The sequence below is a fragment of the Psammomys obesus genome, unplaced genomic scaffold, assembly GCF_907164565.1.
Source record: "Psammomys obesus unplaced genomic scaffold, mPsaObe1.curated_primary_1811, whole genome shotgun sequence".
Taxonomy (NCBI): Eukaryota; Metazoa; Chordata; class Mammalia; order Rodentia; family Muridae; genus Psammomys; species Psammomys obesus.
This window is the reverse complement of record NW_026588368.1, coordinates 1,061,741-1,077,480: the sequence shown is the minus strand read 5'-3', so window position 1 is coordinate 1,077,480 and position 15,740 is coordinate 1,061,741. Positions and strand designations below refer to the sequence as shown.

The window sequence follows — 15,740 nt, the reverse complement described above, 5'->3', positions numbered from 1 at the left end:
GGGGGGGGGAAAGGTGTATAGATTTCTGATACTTCAGTCGAAGAGGGCATAGCTGTTCCTCGTGGATAAGGCTAGATGTATAACTTTCTTCCTATCCAATATGTTAATCAACTGAAAAAAACTGTGTAAAGATAGAGGCCTATCTGGCCTGGGTTTCGAAGGAGGGACAGTAGTTTTTCAGGCAGAAAGAGGGAAGCGTTTGGGCAAAAGCAAGGCAAGATAAATCGCAGAGTACATTCAGGGGCCTAACAAGGGCTCTGTACTCCTGTGGCAGCAGGGAGCTGGAGAGTCGAACAGGTTGGCCAAGCCTGCTGGTAAGGGTGAGGTGGGTCTCAGTAACGTCTTGTGCCTCCTCAGATTGGAGTTCCTCTGAAGAACCAGGAGCTGGAGGACATAGTCATCTACCTCAGCACTCTCGGGAAGCAGAATGCCATCACCACAGATGCCATCCTCAGCACCTACAAGCAATGGGCACAGACCCAGCAGAGAGAGACCGTGCCCATTGCCAGAGAGTGTGCGTGCCCTCTCTGCCCTGGAGCCAGCCTGGCTCTCCCCAGTACTTCCATCCTCAAATGGCTCCTCCTCTTCCTCCTCCTCCTCCTCCTCCTCCTCCTCCTCCTCCTCCTCCCTCCTCCTCCTCCTCTGGTTTGCTATAGGTTTGCCAAGCTCTGAAGTCCCCAGGCACAAAGGTCAATGAGGAAACAGATACTTTCTCAAGGGCCCAGCTGCCCTTTTGTCTATTCAAAGATGAAGTCCAGCATCTGTCCTCAGAGGGACATAAACTATTAATGTAAAACAGCCGAGAGCTGGGAATAGAGGGGTGGCAGAGTGCTTGTCTTAGCATGTTCGAAGCCCTGGATTTTATCCCAGCACTGCATGAAACGGGCATGGTGTCGCACTGATTCATGTTGTCGTACGATTCTAGCACTCCTTATGGGGGTGGAGCATCCTTGACTGTAGAGAGTTTGAGGTCAGTGTGGGATACAGGAGACTTTATCTCAAATAAAATTAAACCAAGGAAAGGTTAACTAAAATAGATTGCTAAGAAACTGAATGAACATATTTGGAGTTAGCTGCCTTGAGCTTTTGGTCATCTTGGATGACCCTGTTCACAGGGACGCTGTGAACAGCTGTGTAGGTTATGCATGTTATATTTGCCCTCATGTGCTTGTTTGTGGGGGCCACATCTGTCCAGACACACCAAGAAGACATAAACTAGAAAGGACTCTCTAATGTGTGGGCTATGAATTTACAGCACAAGCCTGTATTTTTGATTGACTGTTTTGAGACAAGGCTTCTCTACATAGCTCTGACTGTTCTGGAACTCACAATGTAGAACAGGCCCAGCCTCAAACTCACAGAGGTCTGCCTTCCTCTGTCTCCCAAGTGCTGCGATTATAAGTATATGCTACCATGCCTAGTTTATGTGTGGTGCTGAACTCAGGGCTTTGTGTGTAGGCAAGCATTCTAACAACTGAGCTACACCCCTCAGCCCCTCTATCTTTATGTATGTTTGTGTGTGTGTATAATATATATATGTAATATAATATATATAATACATATATTATTGTTGTGGGGAATAAAAACAAGCAGCTGCAATACTCACCATCCCAGCTCCCTTTCAAATAGAGCAACACCATCATTTTTTTAAGTGGAATGGGTCTTGCTTTGTCCCTATCCACCAGGCTGGCAGGAAATTAACCTCAGACACACTTTTAGGGAGGGGTGGGGCTCTGTCCCCTTTGAGATAAATAAAAGCCATCAGGAAGCAGTTGGAGAGGTTTTCTTGCAGGGGTGCCAAACTGAAGCCGGGTTTCTAGAATCAGAGTGAATGCCTACGCCAAGGGCAGTGTTTTCCCTGGCGTGGTGCCTTAGGCAGCCCCTGCACAGTGTGCATTTCCCAGTTCTAGATCCCAGACTTCCCTTCTGAGGCAGTCCTGCAGATACACCAGCTCCCGCCCCTACTCCATGCGAGTCCCCGACCCAAAGGAAACCCAAGCACCCTCACAGCTTCTATGGCCCAGGGTCAGCACCTCCTGGCTTTCACTCCTCTGCTCTGCTCCTCCCAGGATCTTATGAATGCCCAGAGCAGCTGTGATCTCATAGCTGGCTGGAGTCACTAGAGCATAGTGCTCAACAATAATAGCTATAGTCGAGGACTGTAACACACACACACTACTTAAAAAAAAAAAATCCCCCTTTATCTTGATTTGAAGGCAGCAGTTATCTATTGATTGGTTACTATCTCAGTATGGTCAAATGCCACCCTAGAGGGTGGCAGTGGGTAAGACGGACGTGGAGGAGTCTCAATTTGTCTAAAAGAGCAAGCTTCTAGGCCTCTGGACTCAGAGGAAAGGAGGTGATTGCATTTCTTGGGCACCAAGTGGGGTTGGCAGCATTTGCGCAACTCAGTTTTCCCTGCCTGCCTGGAGGTTAGAGTTGCTATTCCTGTTTTCCACGGAGAAAGCAAATATCCAGAGAGGCCGAGCTGCTTGTCTGGAGTCTCAGGAGGAGGTGAGGCCAAGATTTCACCTTAGCATGAGGCCACCACCAGGACCTTGGCAAGGTGTTGGAATCCTTTCCTTGGTCCCCATTTTGGCAGTTATCATCAAAATGCTAGGGCTGCTTGTAGGAACTGGGAGAGTGCAGTGAACAAGCAAGCCCTGCTTCCAGCAGCTTACTCATGGTAAGATGCTGTCCACCGAGACAGTTGCCTTGGCGTCACCTAGCAGGAGTGTCAGGATGGTAGTCAGACAAAGCCCCTAAGCTCTAAGTGTTGGGCTGACCCCTTCGTGACTGGTGCTGGGAAGAGCATCCAAGGCAGGTGGAACTGCCAAGGTCAAGGGCCTTGGGCAGGAAAGACTCTTGAGTTACAGGATGGCATAGGTGAGGCAGATTTCCACAGGTCCTTGTGGTCCAGCAAGTCTGTTTTTAGTTTGTGTTCCCTGGGAAGCCAGGGGCACAAGTTGATCTTGTTTATGTTTTGTTTGTTTGTTGAGACAGGGTTTCTCTGTGTAACAGTCCTGGATGTCCTAGAACTCACTCTGTAGACCAGGCTGGCCTTGAACTCACAGAGATCTGCCTACCTCTGCCTCCTGAGTGCTGGGATTAAAGGTGTGCACCACCATGCCCAGCTGCCATTTTATAAGGGTTCTGTTTGTCACTTGGTGGGAACAGGGTGACAGAGGATGTGAGAGGCACAGGAAAAGGGTGTAGGGTATGCAGAAATGGGGCTTGATAGCAATGTAGGGGATAAATTCACAGTGCCCCCCAGATGGACACTGGCTGGACATTTGGGAAAGGGTCAAAAGAGCATGTTGGCATCTGCTCAGTGACATCATGTTGCATTCCACAGCTGGGTACCCTCTTAGTCCCTCCTTCATCTTTCCCTCCAACTCTAGATTACAGGTTATATATAAAGAAAACTTCCGTGAAGCACATCTCAGACAAGCAGGATGTCTCATACCCGCAGACTCCCAAGATGGACCTGCTGAAGGTGCCTGAGGTTGATACAAAGATGGAGGGGCGGCCTATGACAGAGGAGGACATGGAGGATGTGGGCAGGCGTTACCGTGAGAGGCGAAGGAAGAACAAGGTATCTGTCTGGCACAGGCGTGGGGGCTGGGCAGGCCAGGTTCAGGACTCTTGCACTGACACCTGATTGCTGGAGTGCTCCGAAAGGTCTTACTTCCCTCAGCCCTTGACTGTCATCTCCACAGTAAACAGCTTGGTGTGGTGAAATAGCCCTGTAACGCCAGCACTCAGGAGATCCTGTCAAAAGGATTATATGTTTGAGACTAGCCTGGGCTGCACTGAAAGAAAAACCCAAATGAGATACATACCTTTAATCCTAAGACTTGAGAGGGCAGAGACAGGTAGATCTCTGTGAGGCCAGCCTGATCGACACAGTCAGTTCTAGGACACTAGAAGTACACGATGTATGTCTCAAAGAAACAAAAACAAAACCAAACAGCAACAAATAAAAAAACCTCAACAGCCAGTGACAGTGGGTGACACTTCTCGGTGCCTCTGCACTGGCGACATGGCGTCTACTCAGGATTACCTACAAACAGCTCTACCCGATTCAGAGTCCCCGGTAGCCAAAGACTCATTTTTCAACAGGACGCCTACCTCTGAAGCACTTACTGCTGCTGTGCCCTCTTATAGGTACCACAGAGCACACGGGCACACCCAGCATGAGGCTGTGGCCCCAGGACTCATGTATCAAGTCCCCAGAGCCCGTGAGGGATAACTTTGACCTCAATGCTTGGTCCTCCAAGCTGCTAGCTTTGGAACCTGAAATGCAACCTCCTGTTCAGGTGGTTTTCTTCGTAAGGGCCTCTCTGAGGGAAGTGGAGGAAGTGCTATGCTGCCTTCCAGCCAGGGTGAATGTCACAAAGACACAAGATGGAGCCTCCTCTGTTCTCCCCACAGCTCTGTCTTCCCTCCATCCAATACATGGAGCGCTGCCGGCTGGTTCGATCTGGGGTAAAAGCCTTTGATGAGCACTGCCTGCCATCCACCCTTTCTGGGGAGATGGAGGAGCTGATTAATGTGAACCGCAGGAATGACTTCCTGATCTACCTGAAGTGCTGGGAAGTCTGCAAGGCCTACAAGCTCCCGCTGACTGAGGACATCCTCATGAGAGGTAGGGGCTTGCTTCAAGGGGAAGCCTGGGGCCTGAGCAATGGCTAACGTGGAATTGGCCTGGCTTCCCTATACATGCAGCCAGCCAAGCCACCGAGGCCTTTGGTGGGAACGCCGGGGAGGAAAGGAAAAGCAGCCTGCCTGACCGCCAGGTGGGATTCCTAGGACACAGGCTCTGGACACATGGGGAATCTGGGTTCTAGATCACTGCCTCCACACACCTCACCCACCTACCCACACACATCTACCAGAAAGAACACACACACGTACGAACACTCCTATCAGACAAGTTCAAAACCATGAGAAATCACCATCAAAATAGTTACCAAATTAGTAAATATTTTGTAGTAGGGCTGGGAGTGGAGCTCAGTGTTAGACTTCTTGATTTATCAAGTATGAGGTCTTGACTCCATACTTGGCGCACACACACACACACACACACACACACACACACACACACACTCATGCAAGCACACACATGTACACACTAATTAACCTAGTGAAGTCTGGTTGAATCTTCCTGCTTCCAAACTAAGCTTGCTAAGTAGCTTCATTCTAATTCGCTGTTACAAATTGGTGTCTCTCCTTGGTCCCCTGATGAGCAGGATCATCCAAGGTGCCTTCTGATACTGAACTGCAGCTGTATGCCCTGCGTTATGAAGAGCTGTGGGAGAGTTTAGGGAAATTCTACACCCTATTGTGTTTTGCAATTTCCAGCGAACCTACAGTCATCTGAAAATAAGAAACTGGGTTGGCAAGATGGCTCAGCAGGCTGAGGCCTTTCCTGCCAGCCTAATGACCAAGTTCAGTCCCTGGGACTCATGTAGTAGAAACTAAAAACCAGCTCCTACAAGTTGTCCTCTGACCTCTACATGTGTGTGGCAGTGTGCTCTCTCTCTCTCTCTCTCTCTCTCTCTCTCTCGCTGTGTCTCTCTGATACATACACATACATAGAGACAAGAAATAAAGAGAGTAAATAAGCGAATGAATAAATAAATGTGATTTTACAGAGTTGGGAGCCAGTGAGATGGTTCAGTGGGTGAAGGCACTTGCCATCAAGCCTGATGACCTAAGTTCAATACTCAGAGTCCACATAAATATAGAGAGAACAGACTCCACAAAGTTGTATTCTAGCCCCCACATATGCACTTGGCCACTCTACCTGCCAAGCCGTCTTGCTAGCTCAGAAAAAAATGAATCTTTTAAACAGAAATGTGAATTTGTTTAAATAGTTCCCATGCGACCCTAAAATTTGCTCAATAGACTCTGCTGTCTTCCTTGTTGCCCACAGCACTACTGTATCCAGGAGACAAGTTAATTACTATGAAACACGAAGTCCGCCCGATCCGGCAACCTGGAGGCTATTACATAGACCAGAGGCTTGGTTGCAGTATGGCTGAGTTTGGGGACCGCTGCCACCAGAACCTTGGGGAAAGGAAGACAGACAAGCTGAGTTTCGGGCTGTCCCTTTAGCTGCAGGGGCTGGGATGTTTCAGCAGTATCTGTGTCCCTTCCTGGTCACTTCTGATTGGCCCAATCCCTTAGCCCCCCCCTTAGTCACAGGCTTACATAATCATAAGGCCCCCCTGGTCACAGGCTTACATAATCATAAGGCCAGTGGAGAAGATCCAGAGCGGGTGTTATTTTACCCTGTCAGGAGCTGAGGGACCAGTTCCCTTTCCTGTGCTGCCACCATGTGGCAGGCACACTCATTCTCCACTAAGAGGCAGGCTGGTAGCCTCCGGGGAAACAAAATGTCACCCCAACCCTTAGACAAACCTCCTTTGAAGGTTAATTCCCCCTCCAGTCCCACCAGATGTGGACCAAGCACCCAACTACCGTGGATAACGTCCGTAGCGACTGCCAGGAGAGAAGGAGATGGCTAATCCCTGAAAGAGGGTTGGGGTGGAGGGGAAAAATGCCTGGGCAGGCGGCAGTGCAGCTCCGTGAGTGCAGACAAGCTTCCTCTCAGCAGTCAAGCTGCTGCGCTCTGAGCCTCAGCACCTTCATTTGTAAAGTGGGTGCAGCACTCCTGTTACACACAGGGAGGGCTGGACAAGCCCCCATCCTCAGCGCTGCCAGTGTGGCTGTTGCTTTGTCCAGCACTTGTCCTAATGTTTTTAAGTACAGGGCCGGTCTAAGACCCACAGCAGTGCTGAACGTGACCCAAGCTCAGTAGCAGCTTGGTGGACCTGTGAGATAGGCCTTTAACCTGTGGCTGGCACCAATTCCTCGGTCTTGAATCCGGAAAGTGGGTTTGAGGACCAAGCTATCAAACACATAAGCCTGTGGAGAACACATAACAGAAGCTATACACTGGTGAATGAGCACACGGTGGCTACTGTAGCTGTAGGGTCCACTGCTAGAAACCTGCCCAGAGAGATTGGGACTGGACCCTGAATGTTTCAGCCGCCCAGGAAAGAGATTTTTCCTTGTGTTTGACAAACCACAGCTATAAAAGAGAAAGGTCTCCTAGCTAAAGGAGAGACATTGGATATCTGTTACCTCTAGGAACTAAGTTGTTAAAGATCCCAAAGCCAGGCACAAGGTGTAGCGAGTGCACAAGGCCCAGAGAATCATTTGTATCAGAAGAAAAAAAAAAAAAAAAAAAAGAAATTCTGAGGTCATATGTGGGCTTGGGAAGGAATCCAGTGATCTGGTAATGATGTCTGCTGGGGCAGAGTATGGAAAGTGAGTCTCTATCGTGCTTCTCCCACAGAGCGTGGCCTCTGGCAAGAGGACTGGGAGTCAAGTCAGGAGATAAGGCCCAGTCCAGCTAAGCCCAGGGCATAGGTTGTGCCTTGGTGTATGGAGACACAGCTAGGGCCTCACCACAAAGGAACAATGTCCAGAGCTCTGGTCTGACACTAAGAAATGGATCCCTTAATGGCCCGTACCCCAAAACCCACTTTTCCTGAAGTTTTGGAAAGGGGGTTGTTTTGAGACAGTTTCTCTGCGTAGCCCTGGCTTTTCTGGAAATCGCTCTGTAGACCAGGCTGGCCTCAAATTCAGAGATAGGTGTGCTTCTGCCTCCTAAGGGCTCTGGCTCCTGGAAGTTTCTTTCTCCTAACACTGTCTTTCTCTGTCCCCTGCTAGGAAAACAACAGAGAAACTCAAGAAAATGAACTTTCAGGAATTCCAGGAATTTACTTGGTTTGTAGTGGTTCTGTGTGTCTGCAGGGAGGGCAGAGGATGAGGATGGGAGGGCTGGCCTCTCCTCCCCCCAGCTCTGGGGCCTGTGCACACTGGACAAGATCCTAGCACTGTGGTGGGGCTCTATGACCAAGGCCTAAGGGACAGCAGAAGAGTGCTCAGGGAGTGCCAGGCACAGTTGCTCTGGGGGGCCCCATGAGTGAACTCATCTACATTGTCACCAAAAGCCCGAGTTGCTCCAGACATACCACTTATAGGAGAGGACACTGACATAGTCTCACATCTGAAGCTGAACCCAGTGAGGCTGGCTACAGATGCTAGATTCCAGACATGATATCCAAATACTTTCAGATGGGGCCGGGGTGTAGCTTAGCAGCTGGGCACTAACCTAAAGCATTGTGAGGTCCTGGGTTCTATCCCCAGCACCAAAAAGACTGGCTGAAGTCGGGGGGTGGGGAGAAGCAAGCCCTTTAAAGCAACAGTTGCTCAACCTGTGACCCTTTTGGGGGCGGGTGTCAAGTGACTTTCACAGGGGTTGCCTAAGCCCATTGGAAAATACAACTGTTCACGTCACAATTCATAACAGTAGCAAAATTACAGTTATGCAGTAGCAGTGAAATTTTATGGTTGGGATCACCACAACATGAAGAACTGTATTAAAGGGTCACAGCATTGGGAAGGTTGAGAATGACTGCTCCTGAACAAGGACAGCACATGTCTAAGTGTGGGTTTAAGAAGCAGTTCCTGAGGCCTGCATAGTATCTCATCATTGTGGGACCTTGATCTCTAGACCTCTGGGTCCTCGCCGTCCTCACCAGGTGTGTAATGCTGTCCACACAGCAGAGTGTGGTCGCGGCTCAAGTTCTCTGCCGAGAAGGAGCCCTGGGCCTGGTCTCTCTGCAAAGGCAACCTTCCCTGTGTCTTTTCCTTTTCCAGGAACCTGGAGGAGAAGGGGCGCAGCAGTCTGTCCGGCCCCCACCCCAATAACTTCTGGCCAGGTCACCTTCTGGACAAGCTGCGGCTCTACCTGCCCTCTGTGGCCAAGGACAAGAGTCTTGCAATCTTCAACTTTGTAGAACACGGGTACCATGGCCATGCTTACCCTGCCAGTTACCAGCCTAGGGACTGGTGGCCCATGAGAGACAATTCTTATGTTACCTATGCCTACCACGATGCACACAAGGTGTACTTCCTTAACTAGAGTGGCCTGCGGTGTGCTGGACCAGGGGCCCGCAACTGCAGACATGAGATGTCAAAGAGCCATACAAAAGCATTCCCAGGGAAGGTCTGGGGCTGTGTCCCCTGATGCCACAGTCTCTCGTGCCTGGGAGTATGGATGTGTCCAGACCCACCCATGGTGTGTTTTCTACCCTGTCATGACCTCTGCCCTTTTAAAATAAACCAGTTTAGAGCGGACCTGTAGCCTACCTGATGCGATTTCCTGTTTAAGCGCTGGAAAACTTGAAGGTGTTGAGTATGTGTGAGAGACAGGGTTCCCCAGGACACCTCCCACCTCCCGGGACATTAGTGCCCACCGGGATGCAACAGGCAGTAAGAGTGTCCTTTGCAAAATGAGGCAGCAGCGTGTTCTCATATCCCCATGTAGGCACTAGTTTTCAAAACTATTTTCTTTAGGATTTCTTAAGCTTCTACCTCCCTTCCAACCCTCAACCCTGGGTAAGAAAGAGGGTTAGAAGAGAGAGGGGACAAAGACCTCTTTACTTCTGGCTGGGTAGGGTCATCAGGTTCTTTTGGGGGTAATACCAATCTCAGTCATCAGCATATCCACCAGTCCAGGTAACCAGCAAACCAGCAAATGCAGCCAGCATTCTTGTTCAAAGAATCATTGAACAGTTCTCTCGGGCTGTCTCCTCCAAGCCGCCATACATTCTCCCACTGGACTCTCACATTTATACTGCTCAGAGTCCTCTAACTAACTCCAGCTGACAAAGACCCTGCCTTTGCACGAGGCAATTATCAGCCGTGGACAAATTAAAACCCCACATTTGGGTTTAAAACAAAAACATGTTTACATAACATAACTGAGCTTTTAAAGAAACCAAAACTTCTGCTACATCCCCATTAGATGGAGGTCCCCAATCCCTGTGGGTCTTCAGAAATCAGAGCCATGCTCTCTAGCTCATGGGCCCCCTCCCCCCCCGTGATTCACCTACTTAACTTTCCCTTTGTGAAATGTGGTCTGTAAGCTGCCATTAGTTCCACACTCCCATGCTTCACACGCCACTGGACTTCATGTAGCCGGGAGGATAAGCAGCCCTTGGGGAAGGGTGAACAAGCCACAGACACAGGAAAGCTCTAGTCCCACCCTGCTGCTTGCCAGCCAGCCACCTTGGGCGATGGAAGTACTTCTTGGGGCCTCCACTCTCCTCTTCCAGCTAGCACCTCAAGGTAGTTGCCAACATTCCTGCTGTCATCCCAGCTCACTTCCTGTTGGAGGAACATACCGGATTTAGCATCTGTCCCCATCTCCTGGAGCCACTTTCAAAATCACCCCTGACATCCGTTGTGTTTGGGTTGTAGAATCAAGGTTGTTTAAAATTGTTTTTACAATTCTGCTGGGTGGTAGAGGCACTCACCTTTAATTCTAGGAGGCAGAGACAGGCACATCCCAGAGTTTGAGGCCAGCCTGGTCTAAGGAATGAGTTTTGTAGGACTACACACAGAAACCCTGTCTCAAAAAACAAAAACAAAAACAAAAAATATTTCTTCTGTACGCTTGAATGTTTTGCCTATATGATATGTACCACATGAATGTAGTGCATTGGATCCCCTAGGACTGAAATTAGAAGGTTATGAGGCATCATGTAGGTGCTGGGAACTAAATCCAGGTCCTCTGCCAAGTACACCAGTGCTCTGAACCAACAAGCCATCTATCTACCCAGCCCTGGTTTGGTTTTATTTCCTTCTAAAATTAGATTTTTCACAATGATCTGAACAACAAAAGCTAAACAAAACAGACCAATAAAAAAAATTTAAAGCTAGGCAGCTGAATGATTGAAAGTGTGGAACCACATCTCCCAAGTTCATTTCCCATCCATAGCAAATGAAAAGAAAGAAAAGAATCACCTTAAACAATTGTGACAAGGACATACAGTGTCAGTGGAGAGTTGGCTAGTATAGCCTTATTTTATATGTAAAATTGGCCCTCTATAGCCTTTGTTCCATAGGGTGCATTCAAATTCAAACAAACACAAATATGAAAATATTCGAAATAAAACTGCATCTGTATTATGTAGACTTTGTGGGGGGGCGGGGTTGGATGGGGAGACACATCTAGTGGGCCTGGAAAACTATGACCTTGCACCCTACCTCTGCGTCCCAAGTGCTAGGATTGAAAGGCGTGCACCACCATACCAGGCCAGCGGACTTTTTTTCCTTGTCATTATTTCCTAAGCAATATTAACAACCTTGCACTTATCAATACATTGCTCTAGGTACATACTATATATAAGTGCTGATGATCTGAACAAGTGTAAAATAAGGGCAGGCTCCGTAACACTTCTTACTCCAGGGGCTTGAACTTCTGTAAATTCTGGTGTTTTAGGATATTTGCTCAACCAACCTTTTAAATGGCGCACGCCTGTCATCCCAGCACTCCGGGAGGCAGAGGCAGGCGGAGCTCTGTGAGTACGAGCGAGTTTACAAGCGAGTAGAAAACAGCTAAGGCTACACAGAGAAACCTCGTCTTAAAAAAACAAAAACAAAAACAAAAAACCCAACCCTCTGTCTTGCCACCTCCTAACCACAAGGAGGCGCACTCGGGATCGAAGCTATTTAAAAAAAAAAAAAAAACCAATTCGGGCGGAAGTAGGTGCCCACCTAGCAGGTCTCGTCTCAGAAAGAATACCAAATTTCCTAAGTAGTCCCAAGAAAAAGATACATTTTAGATCATTCCAAGATGTTAATGTCTATTATAGAATACTAGTACAGTGGGATTTTTTTTTTTCAGCATTTCTTTGGCACGTCTTCGTTTTCTTTGGAAGACCTAGAGCCGGAAGTGCTTCCCTTTTCCCTACCAGGACCTGAGGCTACGTCCCATCATCCCTTGCGCGTTGCCGCCCCTTCCTTCTTCCTCGGCGCTACCTACGAGGTGGCTGCCATCTGTTTTGAGGTGAGTCTGCATCGCTGGTCATCCGCCCGCCTGCGGGCTCTGCGCGGCCCAGTCGCCGGGTGGGGAGACCTTGGTATAGCCCGGTGGAGACGCCTCGACGTCGGTCTCCGCGCTGGCGCCGTAGCGGCGAGCGCGCACGGGCCGGGCCTACGGGCTGTTAGCGATGCCACGGAGTTCGCCCGGGGCCAGGCGTCGGCCAGGGCCGTTTTGCTGCCATGGAGCCTGTCGGCTTGGGACGGGGCAGGCCACTTTCATGTCCTCTTGTTAGCAGCAGTTCTTGGTGGCGGGTAGGACATCTTGGGTGAGGAAACTGCCCCCGCTCTCCTGCCTTCGAGGTGCCAGAGAGCAAAAGATGCTTGCAGAACGTGTGCTCGTTCGGTACTTAGTGTATGCTCGGCAAAGCACGTTCTTTATGGAGGGAGCAGAGAAGGTACCTGTCGATGGTGCTGAGGCGATCCGGGAGGGACGCGCTGTCTGGGGTCGTGTTAGAAGTACGGGCTTCTGCGTGTTTGCGGCGGCAACACTTCTAACTTAGTGATCGCTTGGTTGGGCAGCTTGGTGGAGTGGGATTTGCTGCCCCTAGCCCACTAAGAAGGTCCTGATTTGGGTTATAGGTCAGCTGCTGCCGTACTTCGAGTGAGGTTCTGAGTAGGTGAGGTGACCCCTGACCTCTTGAGATCGCGCCTGGAGAGTGGCTAGTATTCTGCCAGCTTCGGAAGCAGGAGGGAGAACAAGCCTAGCAGAGGTACCCATTCCATTCCCAGTTTGCTCAGTAGCTGGTGATTGGAAGACACTCTGCAACATAACTCTGGCCTTAGACAACCAGCCTCCCCTCCCAGGTTCTTGGATAACGTGTATCCGACTTTATAAATAGGCAACATGGCTGCCCTCCGGCCTCTGGTGAAGCCCAAGATCGTCAAAAAGAGGACCAAGAAGTTCATCAGGCACCAGTCAGACCGATATGTAAAAATTAAGGTATGTGTGTGGTTCTGTGCTGGGGTTAAGGTCAAAGCGCACGTTTATGGGTTTTAAGGTGACACTTGGACTATTTGATATTCATAAGTGTACCGCTCGGGACTGTAAGGAGTTGATTCTTCTTCCACATCATGTGGTTCCAGGTGATCAGACTTAGGTTATCTGGCAACAGGCACTTACCCTGAGCCATTTCTGCAGCCTGACCTTATTTTTCATATATGGGTGTTGTCATGTATATGTGTTTTTTCGAAACAGGGTTTTTCTTTGTAGCCTTAGCTGTTTTGGAACTCTGTAGAGCAGGCAGGCCTCAAACTCACAGGGCTGCCTCATGAGTGCTGGGATTAAAGGCGAGCACCACCACTATTTCGAGTGCCTTTTTTTTTTTTTTTTTTTTTTGAGGCAAGACCTCACTGGGTCCAGAGCTCACCAGTTGGCTGGGCAGGCAAGCACAGCCAGCACCTGAGCCCTCCTCCCTGACCTCTTTTGAAACCTAATTACAAATGGAAGGTGATCCAACTACTAGGGGTGGAACCCAGGCGTCATCTTTGCCAGGCAAACGTTCTGTCGAACTGAGCTACAGCCTCAGCCTTTGCTGTGTGCATTTTATGGGGCAGAAAACTTGGGTCTTAAGAAAGATGTGCAGTCCCCTCTTATCCCGACCCGTGTGGGTCTGAATTTGTGGTCTGGTAGGAAGGTTTTCAGTCACAGCCTCAGGAGATTTTTTTTTTTTTTCCTATTAAAAGTGTATGAAGAGGTAGGAAGTTATATTGCCCTCTTTGAATTTAGCCCTCTTCCTGCTGAGGGAAAGCTAGCAGTTTGCACGGAAACTGACTTGGCTTCTGTGTCTTTAGCGAAACTGGCGGAAACCCAGAGGTATCGACAACAGGGTTCGGAGAAGATTCAAGGGCCAGATCCTGATGCCCAACATTGGTTATGGGAGCAACAAGAAAACTAAGCACATGCTGCCCAGCGGCTTCCGGAAGTTTCTGGTCCACAATGTCAAAGAGCTGGAAGTGCTGCTGATGTGCAACAAGTGAGTTGGTCCCGGCTCTGGCCTGCTTAGGAGTGGCCTGCCTTCTGAGACTCTGGGGCAGGCTTACTGAGCTTAGAGAATGCTGGTTAGGGACTGGATTTTTCAGAGCACTGCAGGTATGTAGGAGCTGGGGCAGGCTGTAGGCACAGCTGTTGAGAAGGTTGTGGGGTGTTCTGAGCAAGTTACAGCCCTGGTGACCTCTGAGGTGCACAGTCAGCTCCATCAAGCCGAGGCCTTCCAGGACATGCCATTGACACTGGGTATGAGGATGTGGTAGGAACAGTTTCTTTTTCCTTCCTGGTAAGTGGGTTGGAAACTGCATTCCCTCCACCCCTGCATAAATTAGGACTGCAGAGAATGAAGGTTGTGTGTGATCTGGTTTAGAAGGATTTGTTTTCTGAGGTGGTTATAATGCCGGTAGAGAGGGTCAGCATGGGGAGTTACGTTGTGCATTTAATCAAGCATTGATTGAAGTGCGGGAAGTTTCTTTTGGAGGGGTGGTGCAGGCTGGTGGCTGAATGTGCAGGGACAGTGCGGTCCTGTGGCTGTTTTCTTTTTAAGATTTGTTTATTATGTATACAGTGTTCTGTCTGCGTGTAACCTCAGAAGAGGGCACCAAATCTCATTATAGATGGTTGTGAGCCACCATGTGGGTGTTGGGACTTCTGGAGGAGCAGGCAGTGCTCTCTGAACCTCTGAGCATCTCTCCAGCTTGGCAATGTTGTCTTTATTAATAGTGCAGTGTTGGTTGGGTCTACATTTCTAATGGGTACGTAGGCTTCTCAGGCTGCTTGGCATTGCTCGCCGAGTTCTGGTTATTTCCCCCCTGTGTAACCGAGAAGCAGGGCAAGAGGAAAGGTTACAGACAGACCACTGAAAATGTTTCCTGGGTGGTAGAGTCCTGGGGTGAGGTATGGCTGTACATGACTGAGTAGTAGCTGTGCCAGTTACTGCTACAGATGCAGGTGGCCAGGGACATGGAGTTCCGGGTCAAAAGTGTGTTGTGAGCCATTCCCAGATAACTGTATGAGAGTCTGTCAGGATTCAGTGTTTGCTGTCCGACTCCTTTTTATTTGGGGAAAGCTACTGGTCACATCACTCTTCAGTCTTGCTTTACTAATGGCTTTTCATCAGCCGCCTGTCTGGCTTCATGGTCATCTCCACACCGGGAGTGTGTTCGTTAGGACCGTTGGTCAACACTCTGGGGTGGTGTATGCAGTGTTCACTAGTTGAGGTGGGTAGCTCAGTATTTGCCCTGGATGCCTTTGGGCTCCTGTGTGAGAATTGTGGTGTGAGGAGAACCTGAGTCCGGTGTGGCGAGCTCCCCCTGTAGACTAGTTAATGCCTTGTCACTGTAGCCCACTGCGGGAGCCTTGGTGACTGGATCTGCAGCATTTTAGCTTTTTGCCAGGAACTTCTGACTGGCAGTGGAGTGGAGGTCAGGAGTCACTACCTCGCTGGTGACCTTTTTTTGCTTCTTCTTCAGGTCTTACTGTGCTGAGATTGCTCACAATGTGTCCTCCAAGAACCGGAAAGCCATCGTGGAAAGAGCAGCACAGCTGGCCATCAGAGTGACCAATCCCAACGCCAGGCTGCGCAGTGAAGAGAATGAGTAGATGGCTTGTGTCCGTGTTTTATTTGTGTTTAAAATAAAACCACAAAAACTGCCATCTCTATTTCTGCCTTTTTGGAAACTGGAGATGGCTCTTTGTGTCTTAGTCCCCAGTGGGCCCTTCACCTGGGAGGTTAGAGGGAGCCAGGCTCAGAATCTCACACTAGCCTTGGTTGCCTGCAGGTGGT

General features: G+C 49.5%; 2 protein-coding genes and 1 non-coding gene across 4 annotated transcripts in view; all 3 read left to right on the top strand.

The window, feature by feature from the left end:
- The window catches only part of Efcab12 (EF-hand calcium binding domain 12), a 10,536-nt gene extending 1,327 nt beyond the window's left edge, over positions 1-9,209 (top strand). Inside the window, exons 2-7 of the mRNA XM_055604153.1 lie at positions 358-514; positions 3,402-3,595; positions 4,435-4,648; positions 5,939-6,095; positions 7,744-7,800; positions 8,737-9,209. Of these exons, the coding sequence (XP_055460128.1) occupies positions 358-514; positions 3,402-3,595; positions 4,435-4,648; positions 5,939-6,095; positions 7,744-7,800; positions 8,737-9,001 (1,044 nt within the window). The 3' untranslated portion in view covers positions 9,002-9,209. The remainder of the gene's footprint in view (positions 1-357; positions 515-3,401; positions 3,596-4,434; positions 4,649-5,938; positions 6,096-7,743; positions 7,801-8,736) is intronic.
- A 2,635-nt stretch (positions 9,210-11,844) lies between these two features.
- On the top strand, positions 11,845-15,616 carry Rpl32 (ribosomal protein L32). 2 transcript variants are annotated; one of them, XM_055604199.1, is made up of 5 exons: positions 11,889-11,932; positions 12,547-12,677; positions 12,807-12,907; positions 13,759-13,940; positions 15,427-15,616. In XM_055604199.1, the coding sequence occupies exons 3-5, from the start codon at positions 12,812-12,814 to the stop codon at positions 15,554-15,556; spliced, it is 408 nt and encodes a 135-aa protein (XP_055460174.1). In that variant the 5' UTR covers positions 11,889-11,932; positions 12,547-12,677; positions 12,807-12,811; the 3' UTR covers positions 15,557-15,616. The 2 variants fall into 2 exon arrangements, with proteins under 2 accessions (XP_055460173.1, XP_055460174.1); XM_055604198.1 differs by lacking the exon at positions 12,547-12,677 and having other exon boundaries at positions 11,845-11,932.
- LOC129674359 (small nucleolar RNA SNORA7) lies at positions 12,599-12,738 on the top strand. The gene has a single exon (XR_008719800.1). It is a non-coding gene; the product is annotated as a small nucleolar RNA SNORA7 (small nucleolar RNA).
- Positions 15,617-15,740: the final 124 nt, after the last annotated feature.